Source organism: Lepidochelys kempii, chromosome 1, assembly GCF_965140265.1.
Source record: "Lepidochelys kempii isolate rLepKem1 chromosome 1, rLepKem1.hap2, whole genome shotgun sequence".
NCBI lineage: Eukaryota > Metazoa > Chordata > Testudines > Cheloniidae > Lepidochelys > Lepidochelys kempii.
This window is the reverse complement of record NC_133256.1, coordinates 97,114,990-97,141,237: the sequence shown is the minus strand read 5'-3', so window position 1 is coordinate 97,141,237 and position 26,248 is coordinate 97,114,990. Positions and strand designations below refer to the sequence as shown.

Genomic DNA, 26,248 nt, shown 5'->3' with positions numbered 1-26,248 from the left:
GAGGGATGAAATATTATGTCCTCATACTATCTTGGCAGCCCTTCAAAGGAAGGCCAACTCCTGTAACCAATGGGTCTGAGCTGGGGGATTGGAGGGAAAGGTTCTCTACCACCTTCCTTCATCCAATCACCACCCATAGCATTTTGGACTGACACTGGTTCCATTCAGAAAAAAACCCCAAACAATCATCTCTTTGGTCAGCATCCTTGCCAGGATCATGAGGCAGCTAGTTTTAGGGACTGGGACATGGACAGTCATTCCTAGTGGTCAGAACACGAGTCATGTACCAGAAAACAGAGCCAAAAGGTCAGAACCAGAGTCAGAGGCTAGATGCCAAAACTAAGGGTCAAGCCAGATAAGAATGGCCATACTGGGTCAGACCAAATGTCCATCCACCCCAGTATCCTGTCTTCAAACAGTGTCCAATGCCAGGTGTACCAGAGGGAATGAACAGAACAGGTAATCATCAAATGATCCATCCCCTGTCACCCATTCCCAGCTTCTGGCAAACAGAGGCTAGGGACACCATTCCTGTCCATCCTGGGTAATAGCCACTGATGGACCTATCCTCCATGAACTTATTTAGTTCTTTTTTGATCCCTGTTATAGACTTGCCCGTCACAACATCCTCTGGTAAAAAGTTCCACAGGTTTTGTGAAGAAATACTTCCTTTTGTTTCTTTTAAACCTGTTGCCTATTAATTTCATTTGGTGACCCCTAGTTCTTGTGTTATGAGAAGGAGTAAATAACACTTTATTTACTTTCTTCACACCAGTCATGATTTTAAAGACCTCTATCAAATCCCCCCCTTAGTCATCTCTTTTCCAAGCTGAAAAGTCCCAGTCTTATTAATCACTCCTCATATGGCAGCCGTTCCATACCCCTAATCATTTTGTTGCCATTTTCTGAACCTCTTCCCATTCCAATATATCTTTTTTGAGATGGGGCGACCACATCTGCATGCAGTATTCTAGATGTGGGTTTATATAGAGACATTATTATATTTTCTGTTTTATTATCTATCCATTTCTTAATGATTCCCAACATTCTAATTGCTTCTTTGACTGCCAATGCACATTGAATGGATGTTTTCAGAGAACTATCCACAGTGACTCCAAGATCTCTTTCTTGACATTCGGAGCCAAAGGTCAGAATCAGAGTCAGAGGCCGAATGCCAGGGCCAAAGGTCAGAGTTGGAATCAGAATCAGTGACTCCAACCAATGGTCAGAGTCAGTGCCATAGGATAGCGGCAGGGATCACGAACAAAGCAGCAAAGCAGGACTCAGGCAAGAAGGCAATGTAGCAGCCAGTCAGGGCCTCTCCCAGTTGCCTCCTTCTGGCTTAAGTAGTACATCCAGACCAACTGGTGGGTCCAAGCACTCTTCCAATCAAGATTCCTGTGGGTGGTGCCTCTGGTGGGGCTAGGGATCCATGAGCCACTCAGCCCAGCAAACTGCTAGATAGTGGCTAGGATATGTGGGTTTCTTAGAGACCTGTGCACCCAGGTTTAAGACCCGTGGAGCCTCAGACCTATCTCCGCAGAATTGCCAGGGAAAATCCCTCCCCAGAAGGCTTGACCCAGACAAGGAAATGCTGTCTTCTTCTGCAGAGAGGTTTGAAATGAAATTAACCAGGTGTCTTGCTCCTGCCGAAGAACAGCTGACCTCACCAAATAACTAGTAACCCCAAGCTAGTGGAAAACAGAGAATGAGAGTGGTGCAGCCAGTTCCTTGTGCTCTGCAGTGAAGTCAAAGTCCACAATAACTGACTTCAGATGGGGGAAATCCAACGCTGCACAGCCTTGCTCAACAAAGCCAATTACCTGGTCACACAAAACCTAGACAGGCCTCCCTCTCATGGCAAGCCCAGTGAGCCAATCTCTTGCTTTGGTGGTAGCAGCAACAATTGTTTGTCCTCTTTCCCGCAATCATTTTCATTCCCACTACAGCCAGATATGGGTCAGGGTGTTGCACCAGCCCCGTCTTTGAGTGGTGTAAATTCATGCTGTAGCTAATGGATAAAATTGGCAAAATCTCAGCCAACTAAAAACAGAGAAAACAGTAAGTACCCCCATTGCCTGCTCACCACAATGTTCTTTCCCACCACATTTCACTTATTTTTTCCTGTATCCAAACTCACATTTTTGATAAACTCTACACTTTCATTATTCTTTAAATGACCGTTGTCTTCATCACCAGAAAGCCTCAGATGTTCTCACAGGCCACCTCTCCAGCACCAACCTGTCATTAAAGAGAAATCTGAACCAGCTTCTGGCACCTTAGGAGTACCCTGAACATGCCTATCATTCAAGTTGTATTTCTCCCTCCTGTCAAACTGATTGTTGTTTCTCATGCTAAAAATATGCATACATACTTAAACATAAAAAGCTTTGGTCTCAAAAGTCCTGTAAGTTTATGCTTTGTCTGTTTGTTTAAAAAGGCTAATGTTTTAAGATATGAGAAGTTAGGAAATATGATTGGCCACTAATGTTAACTCATAAGAGTGTACTTGTAAGCTTCCACTCTATTCTTAACTTACTTCATAGTCTATACAGTTGAAACAGCAGTACATACGACTAGTAATGCTATGGACTCAGCTTAGACCTGCCAATACCTAGAGTAGGCATGATACGGCGAGTTAAAGTTGAACAAAAACACTAACCCAGGAACCTATCCTTGCAACAAAGCCTGTTGCCAACTCTGTCCACATATCTATTCTTCTGTGGATCTAAATTAAACCCTTTAATTTATTGTAATTTGCTTTATTATCAATGGCACAATGGCCTACGTTTTAAACCAGACATTTGACATGGAACAGTGATAAAGCATGAAAAGTACTCATGTGAACACAATGGACAAATTAGATGTCAATAATTGTGCATTCCACAGTCTTATACAGTTTGGATGTGTAAACAGACATTTACATCTGACAGGAAAACACTCAAACACAAATTCTTTTAAAGCTTGCATAAACAAAACTTAAGACAAACAAAATCTGCATCACATGCAGTACTCCTAGAACAAATTGTTTTGAATGGATGAACGTTAAGATGAAATTATTGTTTATATTTTTGATGTAAAGTATTTGTAAATTATTTGTATTTTAGCATTAGGATTAACACATGCAACTTTCTTCCTTACCTTTAGGGAATCAAAGCAGGCAATAACTCTTCCATTTTCAATCTGGCAACTTTTGGGGGGATGTGCAAATTTGCATTCCTCATCAGAGCGTGAACAAGTTCCTCTCTGAAACTGTCGACACACTTCTAATGTCAGCCATTTTGTATCTCTTACAGGAGCAACATTCAAAGCCATGATGAAAAACTGATTTAGGTTTTGTGAATGACTATTAAGTGAATTATGCCAAGCCAATCTACAACAATTCCAAAAGCTATAGTTGAGAGAGAGAAGCTCTGTGCTTTTTTTCTATCGGCAATGAAGTAATAAATTGCTTAATGGAGCCCAGTACACACCAAGCAGAATGAGCAAAGACAATTTATCAGCAAGCAGTCACTCATCAATCAATATGTCCCACTTGTAGACTTTTGGCTGCAAAAAAATCATGCTCAGTAGCATCTCTGGCTGTAAAATATCTGAGTCTCTTGATTGGATCACTGACAACAGTTTTAAATAAAGTTACTTCAGTGCAATGGCACTCCTTGAGATAATATTAATTCTTTGCAGGCTGCTTGCTGGTATCGATTACACAGGAAAAGCAATGTAGTCAGCTTATTCACGTCCTGGCAGTAATTCTTTCTTCAGCTTTTTTAATATGGAAGCTAGTTTCACATCAAGCAATTGGCAAACCAAGACAGTTGAGGTGTCTTCTGTGACATAGAAGGTCAGGGCAATGTCTAGCTGGCAGAGATAATATTTTGAAAACACATTCAGGCGTCGCAGTCTTCTCTTGTAAAAGTGACTTCACAAAGGCACTTTTTAATAATTGACCTGACAAAACAAATAAAATATCAGTTTATATTCAACCTTTTAAAAAGCAACATTTTGAAAAACAATCACCACCTTTTTATCATGGACACTGAAAATGTGCAGTTACTGCAGTAAAATAGTGCAGACTTAAATTAAACAAAATATTAAATAGCCCCTTTCATGAAGTTATTCACGACAAGGGAATAACCAATTAAAACAGGTATTGCAGCAATATTCTAGGCAACAATCGAAAAATTGGGAATGACTTAAACAGATGAATGTAGAAGATACAATAATTAGGCATGCTGCTTCAGAAACAATTCAATCTCATGTGCTTAAATTCCAAAATAATGTATTAGAGCCACAGTTTCCAATTAATTTATCAGTTAGTCCTTTAGATTGCACTATTGAGTGTTGTAAACAACTACTTATTATTCATTCTGTTTATAAAAAATGAAGATGGTAGAATTTTGTATGAACTTCTTGTCTCTTGAAAAAAAAAGGGGGGGGTATCTTTATAATAGGTAAAACCCCTGTTTCTAACAGAAAGAATGTTAATTGGATTTTTTAAAACTACAGACTATTTCTAAAAGGTTTCATGTAAGGCTGCAGTAACCTTCTAATTGTTTAAATATTCTTTCAGCATTTACTTTTATTGTGAACCTAAATTTTTTCTTAAGTAAAATGATATTCGTGGTTCTTTATTTTTATAAAGTATAATTGAAGGCCAATGCACTTGACACAAATGTAAATAACAATACATTACTACAAAAATAAACTTTATCTGTAGACAAGATGACTGTAGACATGATTTCTGCTCTAACTCTGCTTTAAAAACATACAAACTTGGTTGAATAACTAAGTGTTTTATACAGATTCTACTACACCAAAGAAGTGATTACTTTTTTAGAATAATGAAGCTATTTTGTATGCTAAGTAGAATCCACAAGGTCATTTTCTATTAAAAATACATTGAGAAGAAAAAAATCATATTTTGTAGTACATAGTTCTATAAGAAGCTCCATCCATACTTTTAGAAAAACTGTGTATTATATAAAAACGAGGAGTACTTGTGGCACCTTAGAGACTAACAAATTTATTTGGGCATAAGCTTTTGTGGGCTAATACCCACTTCATCGGATGCATGTAGTGGAAAATACAGTAGGAAGCTATATATACACAGAGAACATGAAAAAATGGGTGTTGCCATACCAACTGTAACGAGACCAATTAATTAAGGTGGGCTATTATCAGCAGGAGAAAAAAAACCTTTTGTAGTGATAATCAGGATGGCCCATTTCAAACAGTTGACAAGAAGATGTGAGTAACAGTAGGGGGAAAGCAATTGGCATGGGGAAATAGTTTTTACTTTGTGCAATGACCCTTCCACTCCCAGTCTTTATTCAAGCTTAATTTAATGGTGTCCAGTTTGCAAATTAATTCCAATTCTGCAGTTTCTCATTGGAGTCTGTTTTTGAAGTTTTTTTGTTGGAGAATTGACAGATTGACAGAGCCAGAAGAATACCCAGAAGTCACCTATTCCAGGACAGGCCCAACAAAGAAAGTAACAGAACGCCATTAGCCGTCACCTTCATCCCCCAACTAAAACCTCTCCAGTGCATCATCAAGGATCTACAACCTATCCTGAAGGACGATCCCTCACTCTCACAGATCTTAGGAGACAGGCCAGTCCTCGCTTACAGACAGCCCCCCAACCTGAAGCAAATACTCACCAGCAACCACACACCATACAACAAAAACACTAACCCAGGAACCTATCCTTGCAACAAAGCCTGTTGCCAACTCTGTCCACAAATCTATTCAAGGGACACCATCATAGGAGCTAATCAATTCAGCCACACCATAAGAGGCTCGTTCACCTGCACATCTACTAATGTGACATATGCCATAATGTGCCAGCAATGCCCCTCTGCCATGTACATTGGCCAAATCAGACACTCTCTACGCAAAAGAATAAATGGACACAAATCAGACATCAAGAATTATAACATTCAAAAACCAGTCAGAGAACACTTCAACCTCCCTGGTCACTCAATTTCAGACCTAAAAGTCACAATTCTCCAGCAAAAAACCTTCAAAAACAGACTCCAATGAGAAACTGCAAAATTGGAATTAATTTGCAAACTGGACACCATTAAAAAGGGAAGAAGGAGGATCCTGGGAACTACAGGCCAGTCAGCCTCACCTCAGTCCCTGGAAAAATCATGGAGCAGGTCCTCAAAGAATCAATCCTGAAGCACTTGAATGAGAGGAAAGTGATCAGGAACAGCCAGCATGGATTCACCAAGGGAAGGTCATGCCTGACTAATCTAATCGCCTTTTATGATGAGATTACTGGTTCTGTGGATGAAGGGAAAGCAGTGGATGTATTGTTTCTTGACTTTAGCAAAACTTTTGACACGGTCTCCCACAGTATTCTTGTCAGCAAGTTAAGGAAGTATGGGCTGGATGAATGCACTATAAGGTGGGTAGAAAGCTGGCTAGATTGTCGGGCTCAACGGGTAGTGATCAATGGCTCCATGTCTAGTTGGCAGCCGGTATCAAGTGGAGTACCCCAAGGGTCGGTCCTGGGGCCGGTTTTGTTCAATATCTTCATAAATGATCTGGAGGATGGTGTGGATTGCACTCTCAGCAAATTTGCGGATGATACTAAACTGGGAGGAGTGGTAGATACGCTGGAGGGCAGGGATAGGATACAGAGGGACCTAAACAAATTGGAGGATTGGGCCAAAAGAAATCTGATGAGGTTCAATAAGGATAAGTGCAGGGTCCTGCACTTAGGACGGAAGAACCCAATGCACAGCTACAGACTAGGGACCGAATGGCTAGGCAGCAGTTCTGCGGAAAAGGACCTAGGTGTTGACAGTGGACGAGAAGCTGGATATGAGTCAGCAGTGTGCCCTTGTTGCCAAGAAGGCCAATGGCATTTTGAGATGTATAAGTAGGGGCATAGCGAGCAGATCGAGGGACGTGATCGTTCCCCTCTATTCGACATTGGTGAGGCCTCATCTGGAGTACTGTGTCCAGTTTTGGGCCCCACACTTCAAGAAGGATGTGGATAAATTGGAGAGAGTCCAGCGAAGGGCAACAAAAATGATTAGGGGACTGGAACACATGACTTATGAGGAGAGGCTGAGGGAGCTGGGATTGTTTAGCCTGCAGAAGAGAAGAATGAGGGGGGATTTGATAGCTGCTTTCAACTACCTGAAAGGGGGTTCCAAAGAGGATGGCTCTAGACTGTTCTCAATGGTAGCAGATGACAGAACGAGGAGTAATGGTCTCAAGATGCAGTGGGGGAGGTTTAGATGGGATATTAGGAAAAACTTTTTCACTAAGAGGGTGGTGAAACACTGGAATGCGTTACCTAGGGAGGTGGTAGAATCTCCTTCCTTAGAGGTTTTTAAGGTCAGGTTTGACAAAGCCCTGGCTGGGATGATTTAACTGAGAATTGGTCCTGCTTCGAGCAGGGGGTTGGACTAGATGACCTTCTGGGGTCCCTTCCAACCTTGATATTCTATGATTCTATAAATTAAGCTTGAATAAAGACTGGGAGTGGATGGGTCATTGCACAAAGTAAAAACTATTTCCCCATGCCAATTGTTTTCCCCCTACTGTTACTTACATCTTCTTGTCAACTGTTTGAAATGGGCCATCCTGATTATCACTACAAAAGGTTTTTTTTCTCCTGCTGATAATAGCCCACCTTAATTAATTGGTCTCGTTACAGTTGGTATGGCAACACCCATTTTTTCATCTTCTCTGTGTTTATATATATCTTCCTATTGTATTTTCCACTGCATGCATCCAAGTAAGTGGGTTTTAGCCCATGAAAGCTTATGCCCAAATACATTTGTTAGTCTCTAAGCCACAAGTGCTCCTCATTTTTTTTTGCTGCTACAGACTAACACGACTACCACTCTGAAACCTGTGTATTATATGACAATATTTAATAGTGTATATTATAATGTAATTAAAGACAGCATTACAGTGCTTATGTACAAGGGGGCACAGTTAAGGTTACACATGCAAACTTAACTTTGGTATTTCCTGACTTTGAGTGCCTAACCAATACTGACCAAAATTTTCAAAAAAGTCCGAAGTTTGGCTTCCAAAACCATATTTAGGCAATTAAGTAAGTGGCCTGATTTTCAGAAGTACGGAGCATCCAAGCAGCTCCCACTGACACAGACTCAGGTGGGACTTAGAAAGTGGAACAACTTGGTGAGTGGGTATTTAGAGAAGAAACTGCCCTTTGTAAGAAGGACAGGTAAAGAGTTGTTTGGGAAGCTGTGGGTTGTGGGGGGAGTGAAAGAGAGAGGAAGAACAGAGGAAGATTCATAAACGGATACATTCCAAGGCCAGAGGGCACCATTGTGATCATCCAGTTTGACTTCCTATATAACACAGGCCATAGAACTTCCCCCAAATATTCCTAGAGCAGATCTTTTAGAAAAACATCTAATCTTGATTTAAAAATAGCCAGTGATGGACAATGTACCATAACCCTTGGTAAATTGTTCCAATGGTTAATTACCCTTGCTGTCGAAAAATTACACCATATTTCCAGTCTAAATTTGTCTAGCTTCAAATTCCAGGTATTAGATCCTGTTATACCTTTCTCTGCTAGATTGAAAAGCCCATTATTACATATCTGTTCCTCATGTAATCAAGTCATCCTTTAATTTTCTCTTTGTTAAGCTAAATAGAACAGCTGTTTGAGTCTATCACTATAAGGCAGGTTTTCTAATCCTTTAACCATTTTGTCGTGGCTCTTCTCTGAACCCTCTGCAATATATCAACGTTCTTCTTGAACTGTGGCACCAGAACTAGATATCGTATTCCAACAGCGGTCACACCAGCACCAGTCACACCAGCACCACATACAGAGGTAAAATAACCTCTCTATTCCTACTCAAGATTAATTTATTTTACGCATCCTAGGATCACAGTAAGAAGAAAAAAAGTACTTGTGGCACCTTAGAGACTAACAAATTTATTTGAGCATAAGCTTTCGTGAGCTATAGCTCACTTCATCGGATGCATACAGTAAATATATTCAAGCATAAGCTTTCGTGAGCTACAGCTCACTTCATCGGATGCATACAGTATTTCCACTGTATGCATCCGATGAAGTGAGCTGTAGCTCACAAAAGCTTATGCTCAAATAAATTTGTTAGTCTCTAAGGTGCCACAAATACTCCTTTTCTTTTTGTGGATATAGACTAACACGGCTGCTACTCTGAAACCTAAGATCACAGTAGCTCTTTTGGCCAGAGCATCACATTGGGAGCTCATTTTCAGCTGATTAATCACCACAACTGCCAAATCCGTTTCAGAGTCACTGCTTCTCAGAAGAGAGTTCCCCATTCTGTAAGTGTGACCTACATTCTTTGTTCCCAGATGTATACATTTACACTTAGCCATATTAAAATGCTTATTGTTTGCTTGTGCTCAGTTTACCAAGCGATCCAGATCTCTGTGAATCAGTGATCTGTATTCTTCATTATTTACCACTTCCCCAATTTTTGGGTTATCTGCAAACTTTATCAGTGATGATTTTATATTTTCTTTCAGGTCACTGATAAAAATTTTAAAAAGCATAGGGCCAAGAACCAATCCCCATGGATGGAACTCCACAGAAAACACACCCACTTGATTAGTATTCCTCATTTATAATTACATTTGAAGACCTATCAGTTAGCCAGCTTTTAATCCATTTAATGTGTGCCATGTTAACGTTATATCATTCTAGATTTTTAATCAAACTGTCATGTGTTACCAAGTAAAATGCCTTACAGAAGTCTAAGTATATTTCATCAACACTATTAGCTTCATCAACCAAACTTGTAAACTTAAAAAAAGACATAAGGTTAGTTTGACAGGATGTATTTTCCATTAACCCACGTTGATTGGCATTACTTATATCACCTTCCTTTAATTCAGTCTTTCTATTATCTTGACCGGGATCGATGTCAGTCTGACAGGCCTATAATTGCACCAGTAACCCGATTTACCCTTTTAAAATAGTGGCATAACATTAACTTTCTTATGGTCTTCTGGAAATTTCCCAGTGCTCCAAAACTTATTAAAAATCAGCCTTAATGGTCCACCAAGCTCCTCAGCCACCTCTTTTAAAAACTCTTGGATACAGAGTTATCAGAACCTGCTGATAAAATGCCTAACTTTAGTAGCTACTTTTTTAACATTCTCCTGAGATGCTGGTGGAATGGACAGTGTTATCATATATGACATGACTATGTCATCTGTTTTTTTCCCCAAATACAGAACAAAAATATTTATTGAACACTTCTGCCTTTTCTATATAACTATTGATAATGCTACCATTTCCACATAGTAATGAACTAACACCATTGTTAGGATTCTTTTAGTTCCTAATATACTTTTAAAAACTCCTTATTTTCCTTAATTCTGCTGGCCATAGAGTTCTCCTTGTGTGCCTTTGCTTCCCCTATCAATTTTCTATAATTCATACATTCTGATTTATATTCATAACTCTCAACTTCCCATTTCTTCCATTTGTTAGATATTTATTTATTTAACAGCTGCCTTCACTTCCCCTCTAAATCAGGTTACTTTTTTAGTCAGTATGGCCTTCTTCCTTGATTGTGGCTTCTTGGGTTTCTAATAAAGTATTCTTAAACAATTTCCAACTATCATTCACAATTTTTTCTGATTAAATTCTTCCTGACAGCTGATCTGGATCAAGATTGTTTTCAGCTTTTTGAAAATAGCCCTTTTAAAGCATTAAGTATATATATCACTGATCTGGATTTTATTCAATTTGCACACTATAAATGTAATCAAGTCATGATTTGTATCTAAGTTACCATTAATTTTTACTTCTATGATCAGTTCCTTTTACTTCTATGATCAGTTCCTGTCAAGATGAAACAATAACTAACAGAAGATGTGGAAATGGTAGAAGTGTTTAATTAATTTTTTTGGTTTAGTTTTCACCAAAAAGGTTAGCAATTGGATATGTAACATAGTGAATGCCAGTGAAAATAAGGTAGGATCAGAGGCTAAAATAGAGAAAGAATAAGTTAAAAATTACTTAGAAAAGATAGATGTCTTCAAGTCACCAGGACCTGATGAAATACATCCTAGAATACTCAAGGAGCTGATTGAGGAGATATCTGAGCCATTAGCAATTATCTGAAAAATTCTGGAAGAAGGGAGAGATTCCAGAGGACTGGAAAAGGGCAAATATAGTGCCCCTCTGTAAAAAGGGAAATAAGGACAATCCGGTGAATTGCAGACCAGTCAGCTTAACTTTAGTACCCGAAAAGATAATGGAGCAAATAATTAAGCAATCAATTTGCAAACATAGAGAAGATAATAAGGTGATAAGTAACAGTCAGATTTGGATTTGTCAAGAACAAATCGTGTCAAACCAACCTAATATAGCTTTCTTTATCAGGATAAAGATGTAGATGGGGGGGGGAGAAGTAGATGTGATATATCTTGACTTTAGTAAGGCTTTTGATACTGTCTCACATGATCTTCTTATAAACAAACTAGGGAAATACAATCTAGATGGAGCTACTACAAGGTGGGTGCATAACTGGTTGGAAAACCGTTCCCATCAGTGGTTCACAGTCAAGCTGGAAGGGCATATCGAGTGGAGTCCTGCAAGGATCAGTTCTGGGTCTAGTTTTATTCAACATCTTCATCAGTGATTTAGATAATGGCATACAGAGTACACTTACAAAGTTTGAGGACAATACCAAGCTGGGAGGAGTTACAAGTGCTTTGGAGGGTAGGATTAAAATTCGAAATGATCTGAACAAACTGGAGAAATGGTCTGAAGTAACCAGAAGGAACAATCAGTTGCACACATATAAAATGGGAAATGACTGCCTAGGAAGGAGTTCTGCAGAAAGGGATCTGGGGGTCATAGTGGATCACAAGCTAAATATGAGTCAACAGTGTAATACTGTTGCAAAAAACATCATCATTCTGGGACGTATTAGCAGGAGTGTTGTAAGCAAGACATGAGAAGTAATTCTTCCACTCTACTCTGTGCTGATTAGGCCTCAACTGGAGTCTTATATGGACAAATCGGAGAAAGTCCAGAAAAGAGCAACAACAACAAAAATTAAAGGTCTAGAAAACATGTCCTATGAGCGAAGATTGAAAAAAAATTGGGTTTGTTTAGTCTGGAAAAGAGAAGACTGAGAGGGGACATGATAACAGTTTTCAAGTACACAAAAGGTTGTTACAAGGATGAGGGAGAAAAATTATTCTCCTTAACCTTTGAGGATACGACAAGAAGCAATGGGCTTAAATTGCAGCAAGGGCAGTTTAGGTTGGACATTAACAAAAACTTCCTAACTGTCAGGGTGGTTAAGTACTGAAATAAATTGCCCAGGCAGGTTGCGGAACTCCATCATTAGAGATTTTTAACAGCAGATTAGACAAACACCTGTGAAGGATGGTCTAGAATTTAAATAATCCTTAGTCCTGCCAGGAGTGCAGGGGACTGAACTAGATGAACTCTCGAGGTCCCATCCAGTCCTACGATTGTAGGATTCTATTAAGTCTAACATAGAATTCTCCTGGATTGGATGCAGGTAGGAAATCGTCATCTATAATTTATAGAAATTCCAAGGATGTTTTAGTCCTGGCAGCATGAGACCTCCAGTATATGTCACTGTCACACTGTCCAAGATCACACAGCTTTTTCCTCTATACATTATAAATAGGTCCAATGAGATTTGATGGTCTCTAGCAGACATCAACTAGTATCCCATCTTGCGCTTTATCTGTTAGGACATTGATCCATAAACATTCAGAATCATTTTCTTCTGACAGGTTTCAGAGTAGCAGCCGTGTTAGTCTGTATTCGCAAAAAGAAAAGGAGTACTTGTGACCGATGAAGTGAGCTGTAGCTCACGAAAGCTTATGCTCAAATAAATTTGTTAGTCTCCAAGGTGCCACAAGTACTCCTTTTCTTCTGAGTTATCAGTGACTCAGAAACAGGTAATGCTATTTTTGACATACAGTGCCATTCCCCCTCCTTTTTTGCCCATTCAATCCTTCCCTAATAGGTTATAAGCACTGATTTTAAAATTCAAATCATGGGAATCATCCCACCAGGTTTCAGGTAGATTAAATTTATGCTTATAAATTTGCAATTCCAAATCCTCTTGTTTGTAACCCAGGCTCCTACCATTGGTGTATAGGCAATTAAAGACTTGAGGAAGAGAAGAGTTTAAGTAGTTTGGGAGAGGTAGGCCAGACTGGGAGTATGTCTACACTAAAAACTTAAGTCGACCTATATTAGGTTGACTTACAGTCATCACACTAATTACTGCGGTGGTGTACGTCCACATTACCCTCCTCAGGTTGATGGCGTGCGTCCTCACCAAGAGCGCTTCCACCCCCTAAAGGGGAGTGAGGGGAGCTGAGAGCCTGGTCTCTCAGCTCTGCTGGCAGCTCCCTGCTGGAAGCCCGGCTGCCCCAGAGGTTCCCGACGGGCTTTCCCTGCCCTATCTCCCCGTTCCCTTCCAGGAGCGGGAGGGAAGCCACCCAGGGCTTCTTGCCTTCCTCTTCCCCACCAGGAGCATAGTCCAGCCACCCGGGCTTCCCTCCCGGGCTCCCAGTAGGGAGCAGGGTACAGCTGCCTGGGCTTCTCACTCCACGTGCCAGCTGGGAACCGGGACCAGCCACCCAGGCTTCTTGCCTTGGCTCCCAGCTGGGAGCGGGGTCCAACCACCCAGCTCTCCAGAGGAGCAGGGAGCAGCTGGGCCCTAGATGTCTGGCTTTCTTGCCCTGGGGAACTGTGAAATTGACAAGAGAGCTCACAGCCAATGTAAGTAACACAGCACCTGCACAGACACTGCACTGCCTACACAGTGTCTACTAACTATACTGACATTAGCACACAGACACGCACTACACGGACATAAGCCCTACGCCTCTTGTGGAGGTGGAGTTATGATGTCAGTGTCGTAGGGCACCTACATAGGCGGGACAAGGCTGTAGTGCGTGCACTGATATAATTCGGTTAACATAAGCAACATTACATCGACCTGTGTAGTGTAAACGGAGCCTGGGGTATTTGAAGGAAGGGAAGAAAGTCAGACAGCTTTGGGAGGCAAGAATTGGATAGGGAATGAGAGGAGAGATTGTGGAGGAAGAAGGAAGGAGACTTAAAGGAAAGGAAGGGAGAAGGAGAGGATTTGGAGGAAAGACTGAAGAGAAGTGAGCATATGGGGAGAACTGAGAGAGAATTTTGGCAGGAAGGGAGGACAGAGTGAAAAGACTGGGAGAGAGGTAGGGAAATCCAGGGGTTTAGTGGAGAGGCAGAAGTGAGTGAGGGGAAAGAAACAAAGGATATATGGAATGGGATAAAGGTGACAGATTGGAGAATTCACAGGTGTGCTACAGCCACGAGTTTCTTCCTCAGACTATACCCCCTATGAACGGGTTCTCCCAACAGGTGAAGTGTGGCCTCTGAAACCCGCAGAAGTCGTCCCAGGTTGGGGACTATTATTAGTGTGTTGAGGGTGGGAGAAGGTACACGGCTGGGGCACTCCTGCGCGCTGGCTATTCCCCAGCTGCAATGGTCACAGGTGATCTTGAGTAGCCAGACACAGGAAGGAAGCTAACCAAAGTAGTACAACCATCACCAATAGAGAACCCCATGGGGCTGGGACACTGTGGTTTTGTTGGGGAGGGTCTTTGTTTCTTTCCAACTTTGTGGGCAAAATTACTTCACTGCCTGCAATTTCTATTAAAATTACTGTATCCTCTACTTGTAACACACCAAACACACATACACTCCCCGTAATATAAAAGTTAAATAAACAATAATACCCATTCATTGACATTCAAAATATGAAATCTTGGCAGTGAAGTTGTAGAAAAATTTAGACATGATAAAGATAAGGAATCCACATTATTTCAAGGTTCATCCTGCTTTTATTGTTGTTTACTTCATTTTGGGTCCATCTCATACCTTTGGGTTTTGTGGGATTGAAGATATAACCATACAACCAAAATATGCCCATGAACATAGGCTGTCACAGAGTAATGAAATAAACCCATACAAGTTAATTTGTAGACTCTAAATAATTTAGCCTTGGAATGTTATTCCCATTGGGCAGATGGAAAAACCGAGGCACAGAGGAGATAAATGTCTTGCCCAAGATTACACAGGAAGTCTGTGGCAGAGCTTGGACTAGATCCCAGATATCTTAACTCCCCAGTGCTATGTTTTAAACCTCAAGACCTTCCCTCCCTCCTCAAGTTAGGTATCATATTATTCCTTTTTGATAATGTATTTAATTTAGGATTTCCCCTTTAACTTTTAAGCCAAACAAACAAACAAACAAACAAACTTTGTAAATAAAAAAAGCAGAGACATTTAATTAGTAACCCCCCAAAAGTTCTAACTATGAGAAGTGCTGAGCAACTGAACTCAATGAGTTGCAGGCATTCAACACATCATAGGCTCAAGCCTTACACTTGTGGATTAACAGGCCTTGGTAGAGCTCCTAGCTGGAATGTACAGGCTTTTTAAAGCACTTCTCTATTTACACTGTCAAGCTAAATATAAAATATGAGCTTCTTTGGCCCAACAGCTTTGCTGTATCACAGTGACAGCCCTGAGTAATGAAAAAGCTGAGGTTTCATGGATAGGCCTTGCTTGTGCTTCAGTGGCGGTGGTCATGAGTACTTTCTGCTGGCCTGGTTATGAACTAAGGACCTGATCCTTCAAACTGATATGCACAATTAATAGCCCCCAGCACAGGAGGATCCCATAGTCCCAGCACAGGACATCAAATGGAAACAGTGGTTTCAAAATTAAAACAATTTTCCAGTTATACTTAGAGCACTAAGAAATAAAAAAGCATTAGGTAGTTCTATCCCACCCAGCCCTCAGTATTATAACCACACCTGAACTGTTCCATACCAAATGTCAACAACAGGGCTTGATTCACAACTACCTTGTACCTTGGTAGTCATTTACAACTGAGCAAAGTGGTGCTACGATAGCATTTTACATCCATTTTGCACAGATGTAAATGACAACACAAGGTGAAAGGCAGGGGAGATAAAGGCGGTAAATCTAATTCCAACTGGAATGAATGAATGGCTACAAAATACATGCCCAGCAAGAACCTTACCATTCCTGTCTGCACTTGCATGCTCTTTTCCACTAGAAAGAAATGCCCATTCTGAACAACTGCAGATTCATTTATTTAATATTTATATTGAAGTCCCAAAGGCCCACATCAGCATTGAGATTTTAGTGTCCTAGGTGCTTTACAAACATATTACATACACAAAAAAATATTTAAAAAACCATTAGGTTGCAAAGTAAAGTACTCAAATGTTAGGAAATGCCAGAATTAAGATTGCCCATGCAACCTTATAAAAGTATGCCTGCACTACAAATACTATGTGCAGCATTGTAATAAGGACAGTACAGTGATGGAAGAGTTTTTTAAATCCACTCACTCAAGAGAGGGATGTGCCTCTACAATAAGGTTGCCCAAGCAACCTTAATTCAGCCCCCTTGTGCATAACATATACATTATGATACAATTTTAACAACATGGTTACATTATTTTTTCCATGGGGATCCTGCCACATTTGCTTATTTTTGAGTGCTTTTGACTTTGTGACCATTAAGTTCTTTTAATGTAGGGTTTTTTTGTATGTAATTTCCTCCGTTTTTAAAAAAGCAAACTGAAAAAGAAAATTCTATCATATGGAATGGTACTGATCCCTGCATGGGTCATTTACAGGGTTGGAACCTATAGACTCACAGCACAGACCTCTGCAACTTGAATTAACAAACTAACTGGTAGTAATAGTTACTCTCTAAGTGTACTAGTCATTAGAGGGGGAGGAGATGCAAAGTTTGGCAATGGGTTTCCCTGCCATTTACTAGACTGGATGAAATTTAATAGCCTGTGATACGTAAGAGGTCAGAATAATGATCTAATCATCCTTCTGGATCTCAGGAATTGAGGATCTGGAGGTGAGTGTGCATTATTGTTAAAAATCTTTCTTCTCCTAGCATATCTCCCCATCCCCCAGCCAGCTTCTATACCCCTCTGCATCAGGGAAGATAACTTCTTACTCTTCCCTGTTGCCTGGGCAACATCAGTCGGAGCAGTAAGAGCAAAGGAGAGACTATTCCCAATCACAGTTCCTGTGTTGGTGCCACATCAATCCCTAGCATCAAGGAGCAGCGATTGCAGGGAAAGTCCTACTCAGAACTTGCTGCCCTGGGCAGCAGCATACCCAATGCAGACATCATCTTTGGAGAACTTAGCTGTCAAACTAACAAACCTCAGCAAATTCTGAAAGGTGGTTTTCAGAGGCTAATAACATCTACCAAATGTAGGTGGATTTTCACAGGGACAACAAAAAGCATGCATCTGACGCCAGGGTGTCCCTCTTGCCAAATTTCAAACTTGAAGGTGATAGAAACCATTTTTACTGGAACTTTTAATGGAAAGTCTTAGACCAAATAGTTTAAAGTTTATCAAAGCTATAAGTGAAAACAGGGTCTTGTAATAGAAAGTTTTAGGCAACCCTAACTATAGGCATCACTTAATAGCACTGCCTACAAATCTGACAACATGACAGCACCCCTGCCCTGAACAGCTTACAACCAGAACAAACAAACAGATGAAAACTTAAGATCCCAGGTTGTTGTGAGCCTCGATGTTCAGTGAGCTCTAGGGGCTTGCTTAGGGAAAGCTACATTACTCTTAAATTTGACATTCCCTTCAATCTAGGGTTAAGAGTAATTTGCTGAAGCAGTGGCTCCTGCTAGAGATAACAAGACAAATATAGGCAGCATGCGAAGGAATACAATCTCTCTCAGAAGTCCCAGGATAACCCTAGAGACTCCGACATGTTGAGTCTCTAGCTAATTCCTACAGATGCCTCCCCAGACCACTGAACAGTAGTCTAAATATTGGGAAATTTTATGCTGCATGGTCCTTCCTGAAACCTTTTTCACAGCATTACTACTGGGATTTGATCTTTAGGGAGGAATCTTGTTTCATTCAGTCTCTAATTCTGCACACCCTGTTTCAAGTAAGAGATCCCAAGCTCATCTGTTTTAGGAAAATAAAGTGGAGGCTTTTACCTTGAATCACTGGTGGTATATTATCAGTTATATATTAACACACACACAAAAACCGCAGTTGTGAAACAGCTAGGGATGTTACAAATAAATATATCCGACCCAAAAAAACAAAACATGGAAAGTTAAGCCCCTTAATGGTACATGCCCTCTACTCCTCCACTCACAAGCAACACTTTACCATAACCCCTGCACAGTACAAACCAGGCACTGCAAGCATAACTCTGCACCCCTTTCACACTTCTGCACACACACTTTCCCCTTGCCACAAGTAGTTGTGGCCATTTGGTGTAGTAGTAGGTTGTTTCGAGAGAGGTAGATTGGTAAGGATGTGTGCAGAAAAAGGATTAATGGGGATGATGAAAAGCTAGTACAGAAATAAAAGGTTTGATACCGTGATCCGTCCAAAGCCACTATTATGGCTAAAACACATATAGCAGCAACACAGTAATGTTTCAGAATACACACGGGCTGTACACTTTTTCCAACATGCTTCTATTACGAGAGGTATCCTGTTTACGATTACTCTGTAAAACAACACTTTTACATCTATAAGAGAAGTGCTAATGTCATATAATAAAAGCACTAATAAAATAAGAGAGAACAGGGGCGGGCAAACTTTTTGGCCTGAGGGCCACATCGGGGTTCCAAAACTGTATGGAGGGCTGGTTAGGGAAGGCTGTGCCTCCCCAAACAGCCTGGCCCCCACCCCCTATCCGCCCCTTCCCACTTCCTGCCCCCCTCACAACCCCCAACCCATCCAACCCCCCCTGCTCCTTGTCCCCTGACTGCCCCCTCCTGGGACTCCCTGCCCCTAACCACCCCCCTGGACCCCACCCCCTATCCATTCCCCCCGCTCCCTGTCCCCTGACTGCCCCCCCGGGACCCTTTGCCCCTTATCCAATCCCCCTGCTCCCTGCCCCCTTACCATGCCAGTCAGAGCACCAGGATTGGCAGCCACACTGCCTGGCCAGAGCCAGCCACACAGTCTAGAGCACCGGGGCAGGCTAGCGGCTCTCGCAGCCACGCTGCCGCCCAGTCCTGAGGCTGCACGGGAGGGGAATAGCAGGGTAGGGGCCAGGGGCTAGCATCCCCTGCCAGGAGCTCAAGGGCCGGGCAGGATGGGTCAGATGTGGCCTACGGGCTGTAGTTTGCTCACCTCTGAGATAGAAGCTCTAGGTTGTGGGGGCTGCATGCTGAGCCAAGCGGCCTGCTAGGCTAGGTTGAGAGCTTACTAATGAGGCTCTAGCCTGCTATCCTTCGATCCACAATCTCTTTAGGATCCCTGGAGAAGGAGCAGAAGCTAACTCAGGGAGAACAGGGGTTTAAAAAGCCAGCTCCTAAGCAATGAGAGGAGCTAGCGAACAGGGGATTTTTTACAGTGGTGTTTAGGCATATCTGCTTCTTGCACTTCCTCTCTAATCAACATACTCCAAACTTAGGCCAAAAGCCTCCCATCCCCACACTCCCACCCAAAACAAAATAAAAAATAGGAGTAAAAATAATGCAGGCAGAAGTCCAGCAACAGAGTGGAGGCTATCCAGCTTATTTCATTGAATCCTTGTGGCAGGTAGTGTATGTGTGCATATAGTGCAAGCAGCCCATTACCCTCAGAGAGACAGTACAGGCTCTTGAGACCGGAGTGGCTGAACTGGAAGACATCTAGATGGATTTGCATGTAGGGTTTAAAACAAAGAAATATTTCTTCACATAATGCACAGTTAACCTGTAGAACTTGTTGTGAAGGGTTCAAAAAAGAATTAGATAAATTCATGGAGGATCAATCACTAGCTGTTAGCCAAGATGGTCACAGACGTAACCCCATGCTCCAAGCGTCTCTAAACCTTCAACTGCCAGAAGCTGGGATTGGACGACATGGGATGGATCATTGAAAAATCACTGTTCTGTTCACTCCCTCTGAAGCAACTGGCGGTGACCACTTCTGGAAGACAGGATACTAGGGCCAGATGGACCATTGGTCTCATTTAGTATGGCCGTTCTTATGTTATGTTCTTATGCTTGCTTGTGTACACAACAGGCAGAATATGACAGAGGGATTGTTTGCTATATTTACAGTTGTAACTTGCCAGACAGATTCCCTAAATAAATCTGATATGCCTCGCTGGAATCCCTGAAGTAAATCTGAACAGAGAAACAAACAACAATTGGGTGTGACCTCTCACAAATAAGTAGAGCCTATACAACAATGGATTTAGTTTTTAAAGGAAACTTAAAAGGACACTTTTTCTTGGTGATCATTAGATTTTTGTTTGTAGCGGCATGGCTAATTTTCATTTCAAACCCTTCAGGACATCACTAGGGGTAAAGGAATACTATTGGGTAGCTTAGACCCAAAACGTAGTGTAGTTTTGTTTTGTCGTTTGGTTTATCTTTGAAGTTTAACAAAATCTAAACTGCTTTCCTGAATTTTATGTTTAAAACTTCATTATTCTTTATCATTTACATTATGGTAACATTCGCAGGACTAACCAGAATGGGGCTCTCTAAACCAGTGCATAAAAAATAAATACCCACCACCCTCCCTATGACATCAAGATTCATTTCTTTTCCTGCAGGGTTGAGTTTCATTTCTCAAACATAAAACAATCCAACATAAGCTCCACACACAAACCAGGTCCTCCCCTACTCTTTATGGAGCTCCCTTCCCAGGAACTCTGCTCAGGAGCTAAGGAGAAAGAATCTCCCTGTTCCTTTCCCTGAACTCAGGCTGTTCTTTCTATCCCAGCGGGCCGGTTCAGAATCTCACCTTTATACCCTGTGATCCCAGGACTTATTCCCTTCACCTGGGCAGGTGGCCTGAGCCTAGGTCCTAGGACTATGTGCAGCTGACCCGCAAGCCCCTATAAAAGGTCAGCTCACCCTGTGATAGGCCCCATTGTGCAAGGCTCTTTGCATTAAAACAGTGTCCCTGTCTCAGAAATTTGCAGCCCAAAATACAAGAACAGATTATAAAAATAAATAATCATGGTCATTGGAACACTTGTTAGTTACCTGTTTCATTGTATTATGCTTTTTACAAATATAAAACATCAAAAAACCATGTTTTGCTTGAGTTAAACAACTCGAACACCTTAGCATTGAAGATCAGAAAACTAAACAATGAATTCTGTGGGTCAGTGTAAATGGTGGATTCTCTGTAACTTGAAGTCTTTAAATCATAATGTGAGGTTCAGTAACTCGGCCAGAGGTTAGGGGTCTATTACAGGAGTGGATGGGTGAGGTTCTGTGGCCTGCAAAGTGCAGGAGGTCAGACTAGGCCTGCAAAGTGCAGGAGGTCATGATGGTCCGTTCTGGCCTTAAAAGTCTATGAGTCTATGAACCTGGGGTATTGTCCTAACAAAGCCAAACAAATGAAATGTTGAATTTGTGTCTTCCTATAGAACCAATCTCTAACATCTACGGGATGTATCCCACACTTTCTGGTATTTGTAAAAGAGAGAATGTATAGTAGGTTAATATAAACATTTTTGTATGACTGGACAATTAAAAACTAGACTAGGTGGCATTATAACGGATTGCTGTTTAAGTCATTATCCAGTTATAAAAATAACGACTTCAGGTGTGGAATAAGTACTAATGGGCAGATGAACTGTGAAAGAAAAGAAAAACATAAAAACACCTTATGCTACTGTGATTGAACTTGCTAAAAATGTATGAGACATAAAAAATGCAGCTGAACTGTTTAAAAACAACAACAAAGCCTTTCATAAAGTCCCACCAGCTATTTGATGGAAAATAAGAATGGAATACTGCTCGACTGCAATTGCAATATTTTTAGAAATACATCAAATATAAATAATAGAAAACAGTCACATATTACTTTCTTCCACAAATTAAAACTAAAATCTATTTCTTCTTTCAGCTAGTTTTGTTAGCATATAGATTGTGCCTGAATGAATCTGAGTGAGCTGTTCAAAGAGAAAGAAAATGATAATCTACCTGTAAGAGGGGTAGTATGTGGTATGAGTAAATGCCTGGGAGCCATAAATTCCCTAAACCTAATCCCAGTTCTTTTGCTAATTTGCCTTGCCTTATGCCTTAGTCAAATCACTTAACCTCTCTATCAGTTTCCTCATCTGCAAAATGGTAATTATTATTATTTACAGTCCCTCTCCTAGAAAGGCACTATAAATTAGTTTAATGTCTGTTATTCAACCTGAAGATGTTCACTATTATATAAATTACCACTAAAATAAGAAATTTTAAAAGAGTTAAATCTTTATTTTAATTTCACTAGAATAAAGTCCCTGGGTTGAATGGTTCACACTTGTATTTATCAATGTAACCTACAAATATCGGTTTCCTTAAATGAGTCATATCTTCCTTGCCAAGATTACTAATCTGATATGTTGACCCTTTTGCTACTATAATTAAGGTTCAGGTTTTTTACTATGCCCCAAGCTATTTACAGTAGAGCAATGAGCTTATTAAGAAAATCTATTGGGTTTATACTTTAAAGCTGGCTTTACAGTATAACAACACTGATGCCCGATGCCCTTTCAGGAAAGAGGAAAGAACATATCCCACCAACTGTGAAATAACTAGGCTTATGATAATACATTGGCATCATTCAAATGAATGTACACACAACTTTTCAAGCACTTCATTGTATTTCTTTGCTAGAGGACTATGTGTAACTAAGCTTCAGAAAACATTTCAAGAGTCTGCACAGCTGACTTGGAGCCTCAAGGATATTTTGCAGCACTGATGTCTTTACAAGTATTGTTGCTGAAATGGACTCATACTTGTTCCATTTTAGCTACAATTCAATGCAACACCAGACAATTGTTTTTACTGTTTCCTTCAAATATTTTTTATATTTACAGTAATTTCCCTCATACACCACTATATCTTTTACCCCGTTTCTGATTTTGTATCATTCCTCTTTATCACTTCACCTTTTTTTTTTTTTTTTGTAAGTTAAGGGAAACCTGGCTTTTCAGTCATTATGTGGAGATTTCATCTGTAAAATCCAGCAGAAGAGTTGTGGACAATGGTTAATCATCCTTGCCAGAGATAACTTATCCTTGGGTCTCTCTTGCTTTGCTTTTGGCAGACTGCCTTGAGTAACAGGTATTTATAAAATCAAATTCCCAAAGGAAGGTATGTTAGGAAGGCCCACGCATGTCAAATTACAGAAGTTAGTCATTCTGCTATACTAACAACATACTTTATATTTTTCAGGAATGTACAAACATTTCTAGAGAAGTGTTCCTGATCAGACAGATTCTGGAATATGCTCTGACCCTTTATACCACCAGCCTAGCATAGATGACCTACAGCAGAGGTGAAAGCAGCCCCAAGATGACCCCAACAAAAGCATTTTCCCTGGGCAAGAATGGAACTGCTGCAACAGCTCTATGCTGCCTCCCCAGTTCAGCCCTCACTATAATGGGTTCTCTAGGGAGGGTTGAGGTATAACTAGAATGCATTGCTCACTAGCTATTCTTACTCAGAATAATGTCCCCTAGGGAGCTGTTACAAGGTGGTACAATGTAGAACAGTCCTTAGATGGCTCTAAGTTTCATCAAGGACCTGCCTCCTGCTCCAATTCTATGCTGAGTGTAGGACTGGAACAATGGAGAATCTAGTCCAATAGATTTGTATGCCAAATGATGTCACCTCCCTAAGAGAGAGTGGGGTAAACTGTGAATTCCATTTTGTATGGTAACATCCATTTTTAGTTTAAGACATTCATTTTGTGTAATGTGCTGAACTCATGTCTAATCTTAGCCAATGCAAGGTTATTATGATGTATTCCAGCAGGCTCACCTACCCAGGAAAGGTGATAGATACTTCACTGAAAGATGATCCCAGAGAAGCCATCAAGCCAACAATCTAGGGCCACTGATTCTGTCAATCAACTACTGGCCTATCCCATGAAACAATGGACTCTCTCCCCAGAGCCTGGGGCAGGAGGAAGAGACCAGCATATCAGTGGAGCACATAGCAAAAAGGGACAGACTATATTTGACAATGAGTTGCTTCTCTGTGAAGGAGGCCATTCACCACCACATACAAGAAGACCGGGCTGGAGAGAGAGATGGCAGAATGGCCTCTGCCTAGCCTGAAACACTAACAAGACCTGAGACGTACATAAGGGATGAGATCAAGTTAGCAGAGGGTGCATCTCAGTACTTTTGTTCTTTTTCAAAGTTACATAACTCTCTAGTACTTTTTAAGAGTAAAATTACTGTGGTTAATTCCTTTACTAAGCCTGTGTTTCCTGCTTGCCTCTCATGTTGTCCCAAAAGGCGTCAGACTAGAAGTTGGAGCACCCAGAGCAAGATGGAACCCTGAAGGCCTGTGTGTAAGCAATAGGGGATGGGGGGGTCTGAGGAGGCAGGATTTCAGAGTCCTAAATCCTGAGGAAGGGCTCAGACAAGAGGTCTGAATCTTGGAGACTGGAGACCTAGAGTTAGCAACAGGGACTAGACTCAGTCCAGACCCTGCTGGTTTAGAAGCACATGGGATCCAGCAGCTGGGTCCACTTACAACATAGACTGGTGACCTTCTGGAAGGCGGACTAGGCCAAGTTATATCATCCCCTTCTTGCTTTTGGTTATGAGGAATAATTTTTGTTTTAATTAGAAAAAACTAATCAATAGATTCCCCAGCCCCTCACCCTGCCTCTTTGCAAGACCATATAGAGCACACATGCAACTCTCCAATTTGTCCATTCACACGGATGCAGAATGGATGAGCTGGTGTTGATTCAAACCCCAAAATGGGATCTATACCAGTCCATCTTCCTATTCATCATCATGATTTCAAGGCAAATCCTAGAGGGACATAGCTTCCATTTATATCAAGCACCACCCAGATCTTTCTCCTAGCTGGATGATCTACCTATGTCCTTCACTGGCAATCACATCACTGAAGCTTTTGGCAACCAACTGATCACTGACCAACTCCCTAGTAAAACATGGCTTGTAATTCGCTAGTCTTCCATCCTAATAATACATCTGTACCAAGGAAGCTGTCAAAACAAAACCAGCACAATGGAGATGGTTGCTGGGTTCAGCCACAAAATACTTGATCTTAAAAATGTAGGGCTGCCAGGAGTTTCAAGAGGTCATCTAGTCCATCCCCCGTGCTTAGGCAGGCATCAGTATACCTAGACTATCTCTGACAGGTGTTTGTCTAAGCTGTTCTTAAAAACCTCCAACAACAGGGATTCCACAACATCCCTTGGTAACACGTTCCAGTGCTTAACCATCCTTACAGTTAAGCTTTTCATAATATTCAACTAAAGCTCCTTGACTGTAAACTAAACTGATTACTTCTTGCCCTACCATTGGTAGATGTAGAAAAAATTTGGTAACATCTTTAAAATAATCTTTTACATATTTGAAAACCTATATTCCCCCTCTGCCATCTCTTTTCTAAATTTAACGTGTCCAGTTCTTTCCATCTTTCCTCGTATATCATGTTTTCTAAATCACTTGTAATTTTTGTTGCTCTCCTCTGGACTCGCTCCAATTTGTTCACATCTTTCTTAAAGTGTGGTGACCAAAACTGCTCATTTCTGATCTTGTCGTGCACTTAATATGGAACAGTTGATGGTGACCACAAAAACTGAATCCTCCACTCTTCAGCCTCTCTCAGTGCGCACATTTCACCGTCACACAATAAAGTTGGCATAACACCATGGTTCACAACTTTCTTGGTGAGTTATCACAGATGTGTAACACAAGTCCCATGCTCTCCCCCTCAGATCACTACAGATGACCCCCCAGACAAAGATGGAAGTAGATTTTCTTACTTCAGGTTCCAGGACCTGTTAACCCTGGGAACAGATGCTGTCACTCTGATAATTTGGGGAATCTGCCTGTACAGTTGGTGAACTCTGTCCATGTTCTGTGTTTATGAACTTTGTATCTCTCTTTACCAGACTGCAGCCTCTTTTCTGGCTGTGTGGTTCTCGATCTTCTTTATTGTCCTGTTACCATGTTGGACCAGAATTGGAAAAGTGAGTGGCAAAACAGGGTTATTGACTTAAGCACCTGACTACTGAAAGGTAATCAGTCTAGACAAAAGACTGGCTCCCAGCCAGGAGAACTGGTCTGTCAGGGGAGAGGTCACCTAGCAACAAAGTCACCAGGTAGGACTCTGTGGTCACCTGTTCAGGTGAAACGGGGAGTT

The 26,248-nt window shown here is 41.1% G+C and overlaps 1 protein-coding gene across 9 annotated transcripts in view; it reads right to left on the bottom strand.

The window, feature by feature from the left end:
* The window catches only part of MBNL2 (muscleblind like splicing regulator 2), a 159,024-nt gene that overhangs the window by 111,438 nt on the left and 21,338 nt on the right, over nucleotides 1–26,248 (bottom strand). For all 9 annotated transcript variants that reach the window (XM_073348166.1, XM_073348176.1, XM_073348195.1 and 6 more), the window contains one exon: nucleotides 3,142–3,948. In XM_073348166.1, the coding sequence (XP_073204267.1) occupies nucleotides 3,142–3,315 (174 nt within the window). In that variant the 5' untranslated portion in view covers nucleotides 3,316–3,948. Of the gene's footprint in view, nucleotides 1–3,141; nucleotides 3,949–26,248 lie in introns of those variants that run through there.